The sequence below is a fragment of the Ixodes scapularis genome, unplaced genomic scaffold, assembly GCF_016920785.2.
Source record: "Ixodes scapularis isolate PalLabHiFi unplaced genomic scaffold, ASM1692078v2 PGA_scaffold0__279_contigs__length_252992795, whole genome shotgun sequence".
NCBI classification, from domain to species: domain Eukaryota; kingdom Metazoa; phylum Arthropoda; class Arachnida; order Ixodida; family Ixodidae; genus Ixodes; species Ixodes scapularis.
The window spans coordinates 166,523,103-166,540,696 of record NW_024609835.1 but is presented as its reverse complement, the minus strand read 5'-3'; the positions used below and the strand labels follow the sequence as shown (position 1 = coordinate 166,540,696).

The 17,594-nt window shown below is 44.8% G+C and overlaps 2 protein-coding genes across 2 annotated transcripts in view; one reads left to right on the top strand and one right to left on the bottom strand.

Annotated features, from left to right (window-relative positions):
• Positions 1-1,215: 1,215 nt before the first annotated feature.
• On the bottom strand, positions 1,216-3,481 carry LOC8029248 (pyruvate dehydrogenase protein X component). The gene has a single exon (XM_002404021.5). It carries the CDS (start codon positions 3,279-3,281, stop codon positions 1,845-1,847), a length of 1,437 nt encoding a protein of 478 aa, XP_002404065.4. The 5' UTR covers positions 3,282-3,481; the 3' UTR covers positions 1,216-1,844.
• The window catches only part of LOC8029245 (metaxin-2), a 42,969-nt gene continuing 28,663 nt past the window's right edge, over positions 3,289-17,594 (top strand). Inside the window, exons 1-7 of the mRNA XM_002404022.5 lie at positions 3,289-3,703; positions 3,850-3,897; positions 4,005-4,124; positions 7,327-7,403; positions 7,888-7,980; positions 11,043-11,081; positions 16,819-16,944. Of these exons, the coding sequence (XP_002404066.2) occupies positions 3,658-3,703; positions 3,850-3,897; positions 4,005-4,124; positions 7,327-7,403; positions 7,888-7,980; positions 11,043-11,081; positions 16,819-16,944 (549 nt within the window). The 5' untranslated portion in view covers positions 3,289-3,657. The remainder of the gene's footprint in view (positions 3,704-3,849; positions 3,898-4,004; positions 4,125-7,326; positions 7,404-7,887; positions 7,981-11,042; positions 11,082-16,818; positions 16,945-17,594) is intronic.

The window sequence follows — 17,594 nt, the reverse complement described above, 5'->3', positions numbered from 1 at the left end:
TTTATCGGGCACTTGTTCTCAAAGATTTCAAGCGTGCCGGTGATATTTTAAGCGCACAAGCAGCTTCGCTCAGAGCAGAAAGAATCGAGCGGTACTTATTTAAAATCGGAATAGATGACGTGGCCTTCAATTTATTTTGATCGTACATGCACGTGTAGTTACTGATCCAGTGTTACTGCGTAGTTCTTGCCGTCTTTCTTAATTTCCAGATATTCTTTGTTTGTTTGGCACATATATCCCCCACGCTGAAAAGTGCCGACGTCGTGTTCGCGCTAACAGTGTCCGACAGTGCACATAAATACACGTACGAAGCCAATTTAGCACCGTCTTTAATGCGATGAATTTGAAAGAAAAACGTCGTAACTGACCACTTATTTCGTCAGCCTGATTGAGAAATGTTCCAAGCTACCTAGTACGTACGAATTATTTGGGATATTTGCTCTTATAATTGAGCGCAGGGAGAAAATGCACTCACTTTTTCCCATAGAAATGCATTACCGGAAGTCAATTTTCGACTGGTTGCTGTCTGCTTCAATTTGCGTCAGCACTGTAGCGCCACTTGAACCTCTAGCGTACATTATAATAACTCTATGGTGTAAATCTACGCACTGCACGCGCTCGCTTCCAGTCCGCCTCCTGTCGTCTGAAGCGCCATCTAGATTTTTGTTTCAAAACTGTGTTTCATGGATTATGGTGAAATGCCATATAGATGCCGTGCTATGAAACATACGTATTCCATAGAATACACTGCAGGTACCATAGCAGCCGTCCTTCAAAAACGGTGGTGCGTCGAATGTCGGGAGGCGAGCTGTGGGAGAGGAGGGTTGCAATGCTCGGGCAAACAGCGTCTATGTGCAGTTCTGTAACAGCTAATCTAGTAATGTTGACCTACATCATTCTCCTTGATGCTTGAGCAATTGAACAATAGGAATATCGTTCAGTGACACTTAGTTTGGCTACACTGCCGCAATACATTGAAATGGCACAACTCATTCATGCACTGCCTCCTGTGGGCTAAAGTTATAGTGGCATTGTACATGTGCCAGATGGTTGGTGAAATTGGTCTATTGGTGGCAAAGGAGTGAGATTTGAACATGATGCAAACAGACTGAACCCTCATGGGTATTTTGCCTTGTCTGTGAACAAGCATAGCCATCTATTATTTGTAGAAATCGTCGGTTTAAAAGGTGATGAGTGAACTCTCAAGAGCTTGAGTGCGGAACTTGCGATTTGCACCAGCTTTATTCTTGGTAAGAAAAAGTAAAAACGTCCACCAGTATGGTGCAATGATGTCACATAAGCCATATATATTTTCATGCAAAATATTCTGGAACCATGATTTTTTTTAAATTAATTAATTGCCCTTACTTGCAGTACATGACAGCCTGAGCTTAAGCTTTTAGAAAATGCTTCTATACGCAATTCCATGCATGGCACCCTGGCTGGTGCTCGTCAATGCAGGCACGTGGATGCAAGCAGAGTTATGGCGACGGCCAGATGCCGTGTTTGCAAACATGTATACTACAGGTGTTATAGAAGCATTACCCAGAAGCCATGCCTGTGCACACATGGCATTTATTACATGCTCTTCAGCTGACATGGAGTTGAGACAGTCGTGATTCCAATGTCTCGAGACATCTTCAGAACCATTATAGGCAGGAAGTAACGACTATCAGCACCGTCAAATTATACCTCTACAATAAATACTATGCCATATCGAGAGCAAAAACCCGTGAAGTACACTGCTGCCAAGACAAGAGCATTGGCTAAATGAGCATGTTTTCGGCTTTTAGGTATCGCTAATATCTACAAGTTTAATTAACTATGACAACACCGCACAATTCCTACGATCCCTGAGCTTCCGTATGCCGTGCCACGGGCAACCCAAGCATGTTCAGTGGCTGTTCCAGGTGCTCCTTAAAGGCCTTTAAGAACTCGGCGACGCTCTCGTCGGTGACCACCCTGGCGTCGTAGGACAGCGTTGCCGCCATGGCTTGCCGCGGTCTTCCGTCCGGTCCAGGTACCGCCTTGGAGCCGCCAATTGCCATGATGGCGGCCTGGGGCGGGTTTATGACTGCGCTGAATTCGGAGATCCCGAACATGCCCAGGTTCGAAATCGAGAAGCAGCCACCCTCGAATTCGTGCGGCTTCAGCTTCCCTTGCCGGGCCCGTTCGGCCAGCTCCCGGACAGTGCTGGCGATCTCGTCGATGCCAAGCCCGTCCGCGTCCTTGACCATGGGCGTGATGAGGCCCGAAGCGGTGGCCACCGCCACGGAGATATCCACCGAGGAGTTCATCTGGACGCTGTCGTCCTTCTGCAAGACCGCGTTCATGGCGGGCACGCGCCCGAGGGCCATCGCGACCGCCTTGATAATAAAATCGTTCACGGACACCTTGACGCCGTCGGCGGCGTACTTTTTGCGCGTCTTCAGCGTCTCGTCGATGTGGCACACGACCGTCATGTAGCTGTGAGGGATGGTCGTTTTGGACAGTGTTAGCCGCTTGGCGATGGCGCGTCGCATGTTGGTCAAAGGGACGTCCTCGTACTCGTTCTCTTCGGCGGCTATGGGGCCCTGCAGCGGGGCCGGCTTCGACGCAGCCGGAAGAGGTGCCGAGGCAGGCGCGGAAGACTTCTTGACGCCTTTTGTCTGCACAAACTCGATAACGTCCGCCTTCAGGAGAACGTTGTGCGGACCACTAGCCGGAACGTCTTGAGGCTTAAGGCCGTAAGCATCGAGAAGGTGTTTGACAGCTGGACCTACCAGAATTCGTTTAGCTGCCGATGTTGCGGCTTTCTCCGGTACTGCTGCGGTTCCCTTCGCAGGGGCGGCGGCGGTCACCCCAGAGGCCGGCGCAGCGGTCGGAGCCTCGTTCGAAGTCGGCACATCAACGTCCTTCCAATCTTCGCCTTCCTCGACCATAATGCCGATGAGCGTGTTGACGGACAGTGCGCCCGAGCTTTCATCCTTCAGTATCTTAGCGAGCGTGCCGGGGTCTTCGATCTCGAAGGCGACGACGGCCTTGTCGGTCTGAATCTCACAGAGGACGTCCCCTGGCTGAATTGGGTCCCCTTCGTTCTTCAGCCACTTGATGATGGTGCCTTCGGTCATGGTGGGCGAAAGCGACGGCATCCGTAGTTCCGTGCCCTTGACGCCGAGTAGAAAGGCGGTGACGTGCACATTCCGAGATTGGAAACAGAAGGTGCCGGGCGGAAGGAATTTAGGAAGTAGACGCAATGTTTGAACGAATCGAGGGGTTACCCCGAGCGCCAAGGACGCCATGCCGACTGCTGCAGCTGGATGCACAATGTTGTAGGGTGTGGCTCAGTTTTCCTCTCTACGTCCGCTATGAACGATATCAAGCAAAGAGATGATACCAACAGCTGTGGCTTAAGTTAGCAAGCATACGTATTAACCACATAATATATTCAGCGAAGTTTGATAACTATTTTAACAATTATTTTAAATCACTTTGAGTCGCTTGCTTCGTTCTCCAAATCGGCCACCAGGATACCACCAGAAAGCTTCTCGTCTCGCCATCCTCGCCATCTACTCGTTTCTGCTGCTCGTACCGGCGCACGTTCGGCGCAGCGTCAGAATACAATGTTTTGCTGTATTTAATTGTTAGATACTTTTGATATAACCATAAGTTTTAAGCATGCCATCCGTGCTTTTGACGGAATCCATCGCAGTCGAACTTGGAGGTGGGTAAGGTTACATTTTCCTCGTGTGTAGATGCGATTTCCGAAGCAAGGTCGTCTGCACCGTCTACGGTCAATGTTTTGATCTTAGCAAAGTTCCCGCTTTTCGATGGAATCGCATTAACTGGACGCAGCTAATTTTCTCGCAGCTCACGAGCCCTGGCCCGATGATGCCAAAGTCTTCCAGTCCTTCGAAAGTGAGTTCTCGTTTCGAGAAAAACACCACACGAAACGCTTGGAATGATTGTGCCTATCTATTTGGCTGGTTGAGTGATTGATTGGCGACTTGATGCCTACCCTGCAGAGTCGCAGATCCTCTTGCCAGAGAGTGCAAGCTCTCTGGGCGTTCAGACTTTCCTCAGGATGGCGGGACTCGACCACGAAGTGGAAATGCGTGCCAACGTTGAGAGCATCTCGCCTTCCGGTACATTTGGTTTTGTTTCTTTGTTTTGACACGGGGACGTGATCCCTTGCTTTCTTCCCATCAAAAGGGGGGTAACAATGACCTGTGACACCCGCGGGGTTTTGTTAAAATGACAGATTCGAGTTTCCAATCTGCGCTACTGGAGCCATGTTGATAATAACCGAACTACTTGGTTTCGTGCAGATGTAAAAAGTCTAAGGAAAACTAAGGTAGTTTTCTTTACTTTATGCTCCTCTCAGATATCAGCTCCGAAGCCTTGTTTCTAGTGAGGTTTTTTCACTTCATGGACACCTTCCTAGTAGAGATTGGTGCCGATGCATGTAGCAACTCTTGTAGGAACATAAAAAATTATGAAGGTTCATGCTACTTTGTGAAAGTTATGGGGTTCCGGTACGCTCCAGTGTTTTCTATGTTCACCTGTTTTAAAGTAGGCTGTGCCTAGGGTTCCGTCCAGACGGAACAATTGTCACCACTAGAGCTTCGTCCAGATGGAAAGTTAGGAAACCCTGTAGAGTCTGTTCAGAGGGAACGATAGCCACCGCTAAAGTTCCGTTCAGACGGAAGAGAAAGGCGCCACTGAAGCACTGTCCAGCATATATGGGGGTTGAGCCCTATATGCTCCACCCATCACCCATTTTCGAAATAACAACGTACTGGCAATGTTCCTAAGTTATTTTAATTTAATCTTTTTTTTTTAAGTGAAATTCACTTGTTCCAGCAATCCTATAAAATTTCTACTGCTTCCTGGAAAACAGTATGTCCAACCGCTGCAAACCATGCATCTCCCCCAGCCTCTCTTACCTTATGTAACTAGAGCCCTGCGCGGGTAACAGTTTGAGTATCCGCATCCGCAGACTTTGTATCCGCATCCGAACCACATCCGCATCCGCAAACTTTTTACATTATTGTATCCGTATCTGATCCGCATCCGCATACTTTGAATCCGTATCCGAACCGCATCTGCAAAATGTGGAACCATGTCGCCACCAGAAGTTACGATTACATTTAGACTAGCAAAATAAGTGGAAATCACGCCGACCGCATTCTTCCCTGCCGCATGCGGAATTTTCACCTGTGGCCCCTTAACTCTCACCTGAAGTCTGAACGCCTAAGAAAAAAAAGGTCATAAAAAAAAAGTTTGGAAAGAGAGGAGGAGAAGCAGTGGTAAGAAGACAAAATCCTTTCTGTGATGTTGCCGAGCGTATGCGGCCGCCTCGAGTCTCACGGTGTTTCGTGTCAGCCAGCGGGCAGATGCGCCGCTAAGTCAGAGTCCAATGCCTGATCGGATTGACTAGCGTACTGTTCGAGAAATATCGCGGCCTGCAGGCACCCAAATATATATATTATGAAAGAAAACATGTTTTTTTTTTTTCGTTTTTGTTTTGCTTGGGGCGGCTACGTAGGTTGCCCGTGGCAGCCGCTGGCATTGCTGGCGCTCTGCCGCCGTAACCGGACGAATATGAAGACCAGACTTTCTTGGCTAGAACTCCAAGCATACAAAAAAGAAGCAGGCAATTTAAGGGCTGCCTATGGGTGTGCGCCGCTGATTCCGAAACTTTGTAAACCGTGGGGCCACAGGGTCGCGCTTGCTATCGAAGCATTCTTTTGTTTTTGGTATCATGACCACACCACTCTCAGCGAAGAGGGGGAGGTTTCTTCTACCTTCTTGTGACTTGTTCGTTTGAGGTTTTCTTTGCCCGAAAAAGTTTTTCACTCTTTCCCTGACAAAAAACTAGCTTTCTTGGCACGATTGATGCCCTGCATTCTTTACTTTTACTTTTTCTATTCATAACATTTTTGACAAGATGAAATGCACTAACTGAAGCGATCTTCAGTAAGAATCAGATCTTTCTTGTGATCCCTATTGTTTCTTTGAAGCGCGTTTGCAGAAATACGTTTCGTGGACAACTTTTCACGGACATACATTTCACGGACACACGGTTCGTTGACGCTGTACCTTTTGTGGGCACATGCGCCTGCGACGTTTTGTCGACAACGTATTTCTTCACTAAGCCGCTAAAAGCTAGCGCGCGATTCACTAAGGCAAGCTTAGCCAAACCATGTCCCTCTCCCCCCCCTGTAATCCAGGCGAGACGCAAAAAGTTTGTTACGAAAATAGCAGGATTGTGTGCAGCGAAACGTCTCAGGTTTTCCGATGGAACGGACACGGGAAGCTTTTGGATGAAACATCGCATGTCGACGAAACAATCTGTAGATGAAACGTCAGTCGACGGACTGAATGCCACTGGGCAAAAATTTAGATCCGAATCCGCGGATATCCGCATCCGCAGCCTCTGACATCCGATCCGCAATCCGCCAAAATCCGTCTGATTTTTATCCGCATCCGCCAGTTTGCTGCAGATATCTGCGGATAATCTGTGGATATGCAGGGCTCTGCATATAACCATTAAAAATCTCCTTCCATGTGGGTGTTTCTTTCATTTTTTTTTTAAAGAGCTTGTTGTTATTGGGAATTAATACAGTGAATGCAATCGATATAATTTTCAAAGCTGTGTTTAGGAATGACAACCATTCTAATGCAAGATCTGAGGCTGGATGCATTGTCGTAATGAAGGAGCACTCCCTGTCTCGACTTCTCATGACGTTTCTCCGTGATTGCAGCGTATAATTTTGTTATTAAGTTTGCAGAATAAGATCCTGGTATCGTGGCTCCACCTTGTAAATAATCGCAAGAAAAAACACCCTTGGCATCCAGAAAAAATTTACTAAGAGCTTGTTATTGTTTCTGTATAGCTTGGACACGAAAAGGTACAATACTCTCTACTGGGCCCTCTGGATGGAACATACGGGGCCCTACGACGCTTGCTGTCGTGCCGTCTGGACGGAACCCTACTGGGTCTGTTATCATTCCATCTGGACGGAACTCTGCTGCGTCTGCTACTGTTTCGTCTGTACGGAACTCTAGACATTCTTTCAAGAAACCCAATTTAGGAGTCGTGAGGTGTGTATTAGAGTCATGGTTAGCTCTATGTCCTCTACCGCCTTTGGAGCTTCACCTCCGACTTTTATATATAGCCCTATTTGTTGGTGCTATTAATTTAACACTTGACAATCATCAGGAATGGTATCCGATGGCTCTGTACAGACATTATAGTGAGCTATCCTCTACTTGTCTATTGTCAACTCTCCTGAGTTCATACTTTATGAGAACAATAATCAAATTCCCTTTTTATTTCCACAGGTAACATGCCAGTGCTAAAGTGCGGGTCGTTCGTAATAGCTGAAATGGACCCCATCGTTGCCTTTGTGAACACAAAGGTAAGTTAGAGTTTGTTCAATCAAGTTGCAAGCCTATTCACTGTTTGAGTGAACACAGCTCTCAAGTGGTGTAAATGTGTACAGGTTGTCCCAAACATCTCTCACTCATGCATCATCAATTATGTGCTAAAAATCAGCATCCCATGAAGTGAGTTTAAACTTTTCTCTAAAAAGGTACATCTCAGAGAATGCATTTAGTTGATGAGATCTCAAAATGAAGCTCTGCTCTTGTTTAGCAACCAGAACAGGGCAACTGACTTTTATTGCTAAATGACAGCTGACTGTTTGAAAATGGGATGTATCCATCTTCAGCTTTTACCTACACAGAGTTATGCTCTGAAGTGAAACTAGTTAAACCAAATTTCTAAAACATTTTTGAGAAAAATTTGGTCTTCCTAATACCAAATGCCCCACTCTTCGGGCTAAACCTAGTAGCAGGAAATGACGTGATGTTGTGTATCTTGTTCTTGACTTCCTCCACCAGGGAATCCAGCTCACCCAAAACCTGAGTGTTCAGCAGAAGGCGGACATCAGGGCGTACATGTCTCTCATCAACACTGTGCTCGTTAGTGCTGAGGTGAGACCCACATTGCTTTGGTTGAGAATTTTCAACGTTGCTTACTGCATTCAGCTGTTGGGAAGCTATGGACAAAAAAACCATGCTAGAGTAGCTGGTGTGGCTGACAATAATGGCAATCAGTCGCTAGAGAAGCTGCTTTCAACTTTCTCAGCCTATAGCTTTTTATCTTAAGAAACATAGACCAGCAGGTGTGGTGTGTGGCAGTCGCTGTATTGAAGTTTCAGTGTATAACAGACCTAGATGGATAGATGAATGGATACGGCGACCCTCTTAATCAGGCGGCGGCTTGCACCATGTAGCCCAAGCTTCTAAATCTAACAATTAACTAATCTCTGATTAAATTGTAATTTAATGGAGAAGGGCAAAGAATCTCATATCGCCGCTAAGCACGAGCATTTGTCTACCATTCTTCACAACCATAAGCTACAATTCGTGTGACGCTGGCGCCACTTTGCAACCTGGTGCGCACACCTTTCGCTTTACGGATTGAAAAGAAAACGAATAAAAAACTTCCTTCTTCCCTTGCCTCGTGCCACCAGTCCGATAACCACCCAATGCCTGTACAAAACAGGTATCACCTTGAAGAACTGCAGGGTGAAGCCCTTTACAGTAAAGTATTAAGCATTCAGCCGTCTCGTTTTACTCCCCACATGCTTCGCACTCTGTATCCATGTCCTGATATTTTGCAACACCCCTGTCTTGGCCTTTTACTGAGGTACCGCTATATGGAAAGGTAACGACCTCTTTCCTCCTCACTCTTTATTTTTATCTCTTTTTGGCGCAGCGCACGCCGCTTAGGGGGTACCAAGAAGGAGAGAACTAGCAGACGACGGCCGTGTCATCTCTGTGCATCCAGAGAGCACACTCCTTTGCATTGTGTACTTGCGAGTGCAGGTTGCTGATATATACTCATAGTGCATAAAGTGCCACGCAAATGTTAAACATCTAGAGAAAATTAATTAAACGTGCCGGCAGCGCTCTCTACTTTCGAATAGGGTTCACAGAACTAAAGAGTACAATGTGGTTTTCACGAGCGTTGTAAGCTACCGTCGTCATAAATCAATAAAAGACGTATGTTTTTTTTTGTTTTTTATTTGCACTGCTTTAGAGGGTTAGTGTGTTGTGAATACTTCAGAAAGACATCATGATATTCAGCCCCACTTAATCTGTGCGGTGAGAAATTCTTGATCCTGCGATCTCCCACGAGCCCAATGACTGTAAGCGCTAATTGCGATCGCTGCTGTCTCCGTGCTAAAAAGAGCTTGAAAAATTATGGCATGCCTACTGTAGATAAACATGCATAAGCTATTGGTAGGCAGGACGGCATACTATCGCAATCATTGCTGTCAAAGTGGTTTTGATTGAGGCCTAGTGTACACATACACATACAGCGTACACGAAAATAGTGACACTTTGGATTGGAAAACAACGCATTTCCGTAAGGGACCGACTCAGAATTCTTAGGGAATTACGACCTGCATACTGCGTCGGATATGCGACCCTTTGCTACGCTAGAGAAGAAAAGTGCCGCGTATTATTATGCCATGCTTGGGGCAGTTTTTTGTGGCATCGCTATATATGCATAAACAAGAAACCCACAGAATGGTCCCCACTGCTCAAGCAGATGTGGATTTGCTTACCATTCTGCACGAACAAATACACTTTGCTACAATGTGCAATTGGCATAATATCCCCTCGCAAAAAAAAGCCGAGTGCCGGCAAAATAGTTTTTTTTTTTTTTTTTCACACGTTTCCTTAATTAAAGGTGACACTTGCTACAATTATTGTGTTAGAAAGTGTGTATGTACGTTATGAGACTTTGCAAAAGTTCAAATTCTCATGATCGAGTAAAATAAAAGAATCCCTCTATTCTGGTAATCCTGTTCCTGTGTTTAAGGCTTTCCTAACGCTCTCTTTTTTTTTACATTCACGTTACTTACTTCACACACTCTTGTACCTGTCATGGGTGTAATATCCTTTCTCCCGATTCCGTGCAACCACACTTTTCTTCTGGTGGTGTTCTCTTTCCTGTATGAAATGCAGAAGAACTTTTTGCCTTCACCTGTTCGAGTGCTGCAGTCCACTGCACTGCAACAGGCATCTCGGCCGTTCCACTATGCAATTCGTAGCGAAACATGCATGCAGTGATCCTGGTCTCGCCGAAAAGCTATGAAAAGTAAACGAGCCCGGCAAACGACAACAACAAAATTAGAATGAGCAGCTAAACAAGTCCGGATCCACTCGACGTAAATCAAACTTGGCGCTGGCGTAGACAGCGACGAGACACGGACAAATCTGCTGGATTTTTCATGGCAGCCAAAGGGGCGGAGTGCTAGAAGAAGGTCAGGTGTCATACACCGGCCTACCGCTGAGCTCGGTGGCATGATCAAAGGTTGTCGCTACTTTTCCAATATAGAGGGACTTTACGTTTTTCCAGTAACGAGCACCATCTAGGGAGTTGTCTGCAAACTACAAATAAGGGGCGGCCCATGTCCCTCCGCCCGTCGAAAAACATTGGTTTTCATTGATTTTTGTGCCCCATACTATTGATGCTGAAAACATAATCGTCGAAAAAGACACAATTTGTGCAAAGATAGTTGCTGACAGTGTCCGTCATAGGGGACAATGCCTTCAGAAAGTGGCAGCAGCGGAAAGCAGGTCCAAAGGAGAGGGTGTATGCATATGCAAAAGGTTACTGAAAAAAGGTCCATTGGGCATCAATATAAACCCTGTGCTTGGAGTATAGGGAGGGAGACAAATGTCTCGTGTTTAGACATAACTCTACCTATGAATTGGCATGCCTGTTCATACAGCTGTCTGCACGTATGGCAAGTGCCTTAGCAGACCTGACTATCATTTCCAAATGTGGCCGAAATTCCACGTGAGCTTCGGTGTTTACCTAGCACCAGAGATGTGCGAATGCCTGGGTCTGTAATTATACGTTTCATTACTTCACATTGCTGCCTCGAGTAGTCATTCTTCTCAGAACAGAGGAAATGTCCTAGTGAAAAATTCTCCAGCTGTCGAGGTAAAAACTCCCTCTGTTTGTCTCCTTTCAGCTCTACATCTGCTGGGCGAATGAGGAAACCTACAATGAGGTGAGTGACGCACCCCTCGCTGTACCAGGCTGTGCAACTATTCGCTATTTAAGTGTGGCAGCTTCCTTTCATTTCATTTGTTAGTTTGAAAACTTACTTGTTACGAGGGCACTCCAGCAGTAGACTTTTGTTTGATTTGATTCCATAAAATACTGAACAAGTATCATCCCAATGTTATGATTTAAATTGAACAGACATAAAGGGTGGTTACTTCTTGGAGTGAAATTTATGTGTACACTTTGCAATGTAACTAAACCATTCCAAACTTAAAAAAAGCAAGGGGCACTTTTTTTTAGTAGAGGCGTTTTCTTGGTATTTTACGGTAGGTAATCAATGGGTCAGGGTTTTTAGAAATGACTCTGCAGGCAGGTTTGCAGGACAGCAACAGTGTGGGTTAGTAGAACAATTTTTTACCTGCGGCAGTTTGTTGAATGAAAGGTAGTAAACGTTCAAACTGTTCTGAATGTCTTGTTTTCTGTTGCTCTTCGAACTGTGCAAATATTCCTAGTTTTCGAACAGTGAATTGAATATCGCCCTATTCATTTTCTCATTTGAATCATATAGTAACTTTTCAAAGTTTCGAATGTTTTTAGAATAATTTCCGAAAATTTGGAACGGTTTAGCGCTGCAGGTCTCCCATCTCAAGTCCCCTACCCGTGCATGCTGTGTGTGTCAAAAGATGTCGCTGCGCTCTTCTAGGATATGATCATTATGAGCAGTACTGATTTGCCTCTATTCTTGCGGTGTTGTTTCATCCATCTACGATTACATCTGATGTTAGCTGCTCACTTTCAGACAAAACTACTCTTACACGCTTTCAGAAAGCGTGACATGGCGAGATTTTCTATCTATAGACCTCTTCACCATCCTTCATATGGGCGCTGCCACCTTGGAATCATGTGATGCGGCCTCCATTAGGTTGCTTCAATTCGTCGCTCTGCTCTCCCCTTCACGCATTGAGGATGCATTGTGTACACATGTTTCGTCCCAGTTCACAGCATTTTTTTGCCTCACTTTGTGAAGTGTAGTCCAATACTTATATTACTACATACCGTAGAATACCGCACGATTGCCCATTCCACACTAAGTACCCTTTCCCAACATTACAGTACAGTACATTTATATGTAAAATTGATGAGCCGACAAGTGCCCATTCCCCATTTTACAACGAAGCTGTTATGCGCTAGGATCTGGGAAAAAATGTGTCTGCAGATGTTGACAGAAAACTCCCCACTGGTCGTGGCAAGTGTGAATAAATAAAAATAAAAAGAGGGGGCAACCAGCGTGAGTCAGCCTTCCTTGGAATTATTAGATAATGAGGTCCTGATCCCTTGTTATCATCTCTAGGATCGTTCTCAAGGTCGTCCTAGATGTTGTCCTTGAGGTCATTCTCTAGGCGTCGTCCTCGAGGTCTTCCTAGAAGTTGCCCTTGAGGTCATCCTCGAGGTTGTCCTAGAAATTGTTCTAGAAGTTGTCCTCGAGGTCATCCTTGTATGAACTATTTGTATATAACAAATAGTTTATTCCCTAAAGCCAATATTGTGAAATGTTCTTAATGAGTACTTTAAAAGGGCTGGTAATGAAAGGAATTTCCTACTCGGCCTTGGTCAGACTGTCTCAGTATTTCTCGAGTACTTAATTTCTTTAAAGAAACCAGGCTAAGACAATATCTCTTTTTTTTTTTTGCAAATTCTCTGATTCATTATACAATGCTTTTCCAGTATGTGAAGTTCGCATTGTCTACGACACGGCCGTAGACAATGGTAGTCCTCCCCGTGCATCAGTTTAAAATTAACAATGAACGTAATCAGACGCATCAAAAGTTTTGGTAAAACAGCCTGCAATTTGGGCTAGAAACGACTTTGTGGGTCTCAAGTACCACGGTTTCATTGGTTGTGTGCTACAAGGGAAATATTTATATTAAAAAATGAAAACCGTTTACAACTTCCTGGAACGCTGAATTAGAGCGCAGCTCTTGAAGAGGAGGAGGGGAAGATATGGAGAGGAGGCTATGCCCCTCCTCCTGTCCTGCTCGCCTCCCATTTAGGGGAAAATTTTCCGCTAAATCTAGCGGAAAAAATTCCCCGCTAAATATAGTGCTGAAATTTTTCCGCTAGATCTAGCGGGTAATTTTTTCCGCTAAATTCAGCGGTGAAATTTTGCCGCTGATTCTAGCGGGGAAAATTTTCTGCTAAATTTAGCGGGGAATTTTTTTGCTTAATTTAGCGAAGAAAATTTTTTTTTTTTTTTTAAATTTAGAGGGGAAATTTTTTGGCTAAATTTCCTGCTAAATTTAGCGGGGAAAATTTCCCGCTAAATCTAGCGGGGAATTTTTTCCCGGGGAATTTTCCCTTCTAAATCTAGCGGGGTCAATTTTTCGATAAATTTAGCGGGGAAAATTTTCCGGTAGACTTAGCGGGGAAACTTTTCTGCTAGATGTAGCGGGGAAATTTTTCCGCTAGATGTAGCGGGGAAATTTTTCCGCTAAATTTTGCGGGGATATTTTTCCGCTATATTTAGCAGGGAAAATTTTCCGCTAAATTTAGCGGAGAAAATTTTCCGCTAAATCTAGCGGGGAATTTTTTCCCGGGGAATTTCCCCTTCTAAATCTAGCGGGGAATTTCCCCACTAGATTTAGCGGGGACAATTTTCTGCTAAATTTAGAGGAGAAAATTTTCCGCTAGATTTAGCTGGGAAACTTTTCCGCTAGATGTAGCGGGAAATTTTTCCACTAGATATATCGGGGAAATTTTTCCGCTATATTTAGCAGGGAAAATTTTCCCCTAAATTTAGTGGGGACATTTCCCGCTAAATTTAGCGGGAAAAATTTTCCGCTAAATTTAGCAAGGAATTTTCCCGCTAAATTTAGCAGGGACAATTTTCCGCTAAATTTAGCAGGGAAATGTTTCCGCTAAATTTAGCGGGGAGAATTTTACGCTAGATTGAGTGGGAAAACTTTTCCGCTAAATTTAGCGGGAAAATTTTCCGCTAAATCTAGCGGGGCAAATTTTTTTACTAAATTTAACAGAGAAATTTACCCATCATGCACTGCGCGGTTACGCCGACGTCGACGCCAACACCGCTCAAGCCGGAAACGGATGCCAAAGAGCTGCGCTCTAAAAATTAACCAATAACTGCAGAGAACAGCAACACCGCCCCGTGCACGCTGGAACCGAAACCAACCAAACTGAAGCAACCTAAGTGCAACGAGTGCATTAGCGCCCTCTATCTGCTGGTCAGATGATTTGTGATATGAAATGTCCATAAATCGGTGACCAGCTGCTATGGCGCCGCTGCTCAGTGCGAGCCAAGTAGAACCAGGACATTTTTCTAAGAAAAAGCACAGTGGAATGCAGAAGTTTTACTGCTCCAGCGCTGGTTCGTCCACGTGTCTAGTCCACGTGTCGCGGACAATGGTGTAAGTAAGTGTCACAAGGCTCTGACTTCATTTTAGTTTTCGTCTTTATTGAATCATACAGTTTAGTCTAGTCATAGCATTTACTAAACGTGTTTTACAACGATTTCTAGAGAATGATGTAGACAGTCAACTGTATTCTTGTGGATGGTGTATACTTCTTTATAAACATTCTACCTACTGTTCAAGAACTATTAGGATATTATTTTATTTGTATTGATGTTCAATTCAGTACCGCTACTATTCAGTTCATTTCCGATTTGGTGTGAAAATAATAATTATTTGCACACCCCTAGTTACTGCCCACCTTCACTACTCAAAAGAGAAGGTGCATGAAAAAGGAAGTAAACTTTGTCATTGTACAAATTAAGTACTGTGGAGCATGTTGGTAAAGTTGACTTGACACAGAAAGCATACTCGTGAAAAAGGACGACAAACATATCTTTCAAATTGTGACAAAATGAATGAAGTTAGAAGTCATTGTTATTTAAACTTTATTTGTCCCAGCTTTTTTTACCCATAATTTTTCATTAGCAAGGCATTGCAATAGGAAGGTTTAAAGGAGCTGTGCAACGATTTTAACGTTGAAGGAATTGGCATTTTCTGCTTTTGATATTGTTCACTGTGTCACAAATGGCAGAAAACACACCTCTTTTCATCGCAATGTTGCGATTCCGCCGCGTAATAGCGAGGCAAAACTTGGAATATTTCCCGACCTGCAGCCACGAGCGGCGGCCATGAGAAACAAGCGGCGTGACGTAACTTGGGTCGTTGTAAGAAAGATAGCAAGTTGTGCGAATACCTGCTCGATAAAAGGTAACTCTTTTTACAAATCTTGTCGTTCCAACATATATATAAATGCGGCAACACCCTGGTATCATCGACAAAACTTTTATTATACGGAGTTTTAGTGGCGCCATCTATCCTAGGTCCACAAAACCGCGAACAGCCGCCAGAAGCCGGAGGGGGAGGGGGACAGCGCCACACTGGCAAGGACGGGTGGTCACGCGGTCGGCAGCGGATGAGTTCTCGCTGCTCGCTGATGGCTCTAAAGAGAGAACTTTTCCGGAACTCCGCGCCTACTCTAGTGACGTCACTGTGCACGTGACCCGGAAGACGATGCACGAGTTGAGAGGCGGCAAAAACCTGGATCTTTTTCATTTTTTTAAGTAAAAACTAGGGTATCCAGGCAAAATCTGTTTTCTGTAGTTCACTGCAGAAGTGTCAGGCATCAACTTCCACAATTATTTAAGCAAAGCCCTGAAATTGTTGCACAGCTCCTTTAAGTATGTCACAAAGAAGTGCTATGAAGCATGCATGTGATAAAGCTACAATGCATGAATTGGCACATCCACAATGAAGTGACTATGGCACAGGCAGATTTGCCAATGATTTATTGAAAAAGACACTGACACCCCCCTAAAAAGTTTTTTTTAATTTTCTTTTAGGCGATTTTATAGGGTGCCAGGAGACTACACTGACTACCCAATCAATATTTTGCTACAGAGTCACATATATTTTTACTAAAGTAAGAAAACTCAACTGCTTGAAACCAAAACTGAAACATGAGAATGGAAGTTCATGGCCGCGACACATGGATGATGTGTACTGAGGAGGAGAGAGATGCCGGAGGTCATGTATCTACACCTGACCCCATTTGTTTTTCCCTCTGTTTTTTTAGCGTTTCGAGCAGACGACGAAGTTGCGTGCGCCGTTTTCTGTGCAATTGTTTCGGACTTATATCCCTTCCGCTCAATGTTCTCCACTTGAAAATCGATTGCCCGATGCTGCGAACAACAGTTCCAACGTAGCGGCGCTATGTCTTTTGCAATATTCGTTCGTCGTGTGCCGCCATCGCGTCGTCCAGCCCGCGGTGCGTCGCCATATTGAGAATGACATGTACATGTGCTTCCTGTGATCTGTGCAACACTTTTTTTTTTCGATCAACATATTTTTTGTTTTTTGGAGGCCACAAAAAGGGGTTCATGTTCTTTTCTATTTTTAACATTGAATGTGTGCCCTAGATGACCCACGACTTTTAAATATTTGGTACACATATTTTGTATGCCACCGGCTGTTTTTGGGCGGAAAAGAAACAAATTTTAAGCCGCATATTCTGTTTTAGTAGTTGGGCTCAACGTGAGGTTCATATAAACACCTCAACAAGCATAAATACCCTGTCAGTGTCCCTTTAATGCTGCCAGTACTGTTTAAAAAGGAGCATTGATTAAAATGATGCACCAGATACGCAATTGAATAATTGATCACGACATACTCATACTATCAGTTGAGTACTTTTCTGAATTTCGTTTCACATCTCAGGTGACGAAGCAACGCTATGGCTCGGTATATCCCTGGCCCCTGAACCACATCCTGTGCTTCCGCAAGAAGCGCCAAGTCATGGCCAAGCTTGCTGTTTCCGAGTGGAGTGACAAGTCCTTGGATGAGGTCAGTTCCTGTTTGTGTTTACGGTATTGCTTATTAGCATTCAGAATTACGGTTTCTGGGGATTTTTGGGGTAGGCTGTTAGCGAGAGTGTAAAAGCGTAATGCTGGTTCTGGAGACCTTCTGTGTTCAAGAGGTGCCTTTGTAGTTTGAAGTTTTTTCATGTTGTGGCATAGCCTCCTCTATACTCACAAAGCCTGGCAGTTCGTCGACGGAGCCATAGAATGCCCACTCACAGATTTGGAGCTCAAGGATCTGGTAGCACAAAGCATTAAAGAGCCATTTCTTCGGGAACCTGGACTTCAGCGCACAGCTTTTGCAGCGTCGAAGACCCGAAACACACTTGTTCGCTTGGCGGAAGTGTGTTTCGGCATCTTGCCGCAGCGGGGTGCCAGTCGTGTGGCTCTCCTCTCATCCGTTGTCTGCCACTCCACCTTTTCTATTTCGGTGGTCGCTTCTCGTGGCGATCTGCCAGGCTTTGTCAGTATATAGGAGGCTATGGTTGTGGGAACATTCCCACAAGACTGTGTGCAGTCCAAAACCGAAGGCTGTAACTAGGGTAATTGTGGTTAGCGAGTCCTCATTCTTTTTAAGGGCAGGCTGTGCATAAAATTGGCAGGGTGTCTAGCGATCGGGAAAGCCGGGAATTTTCA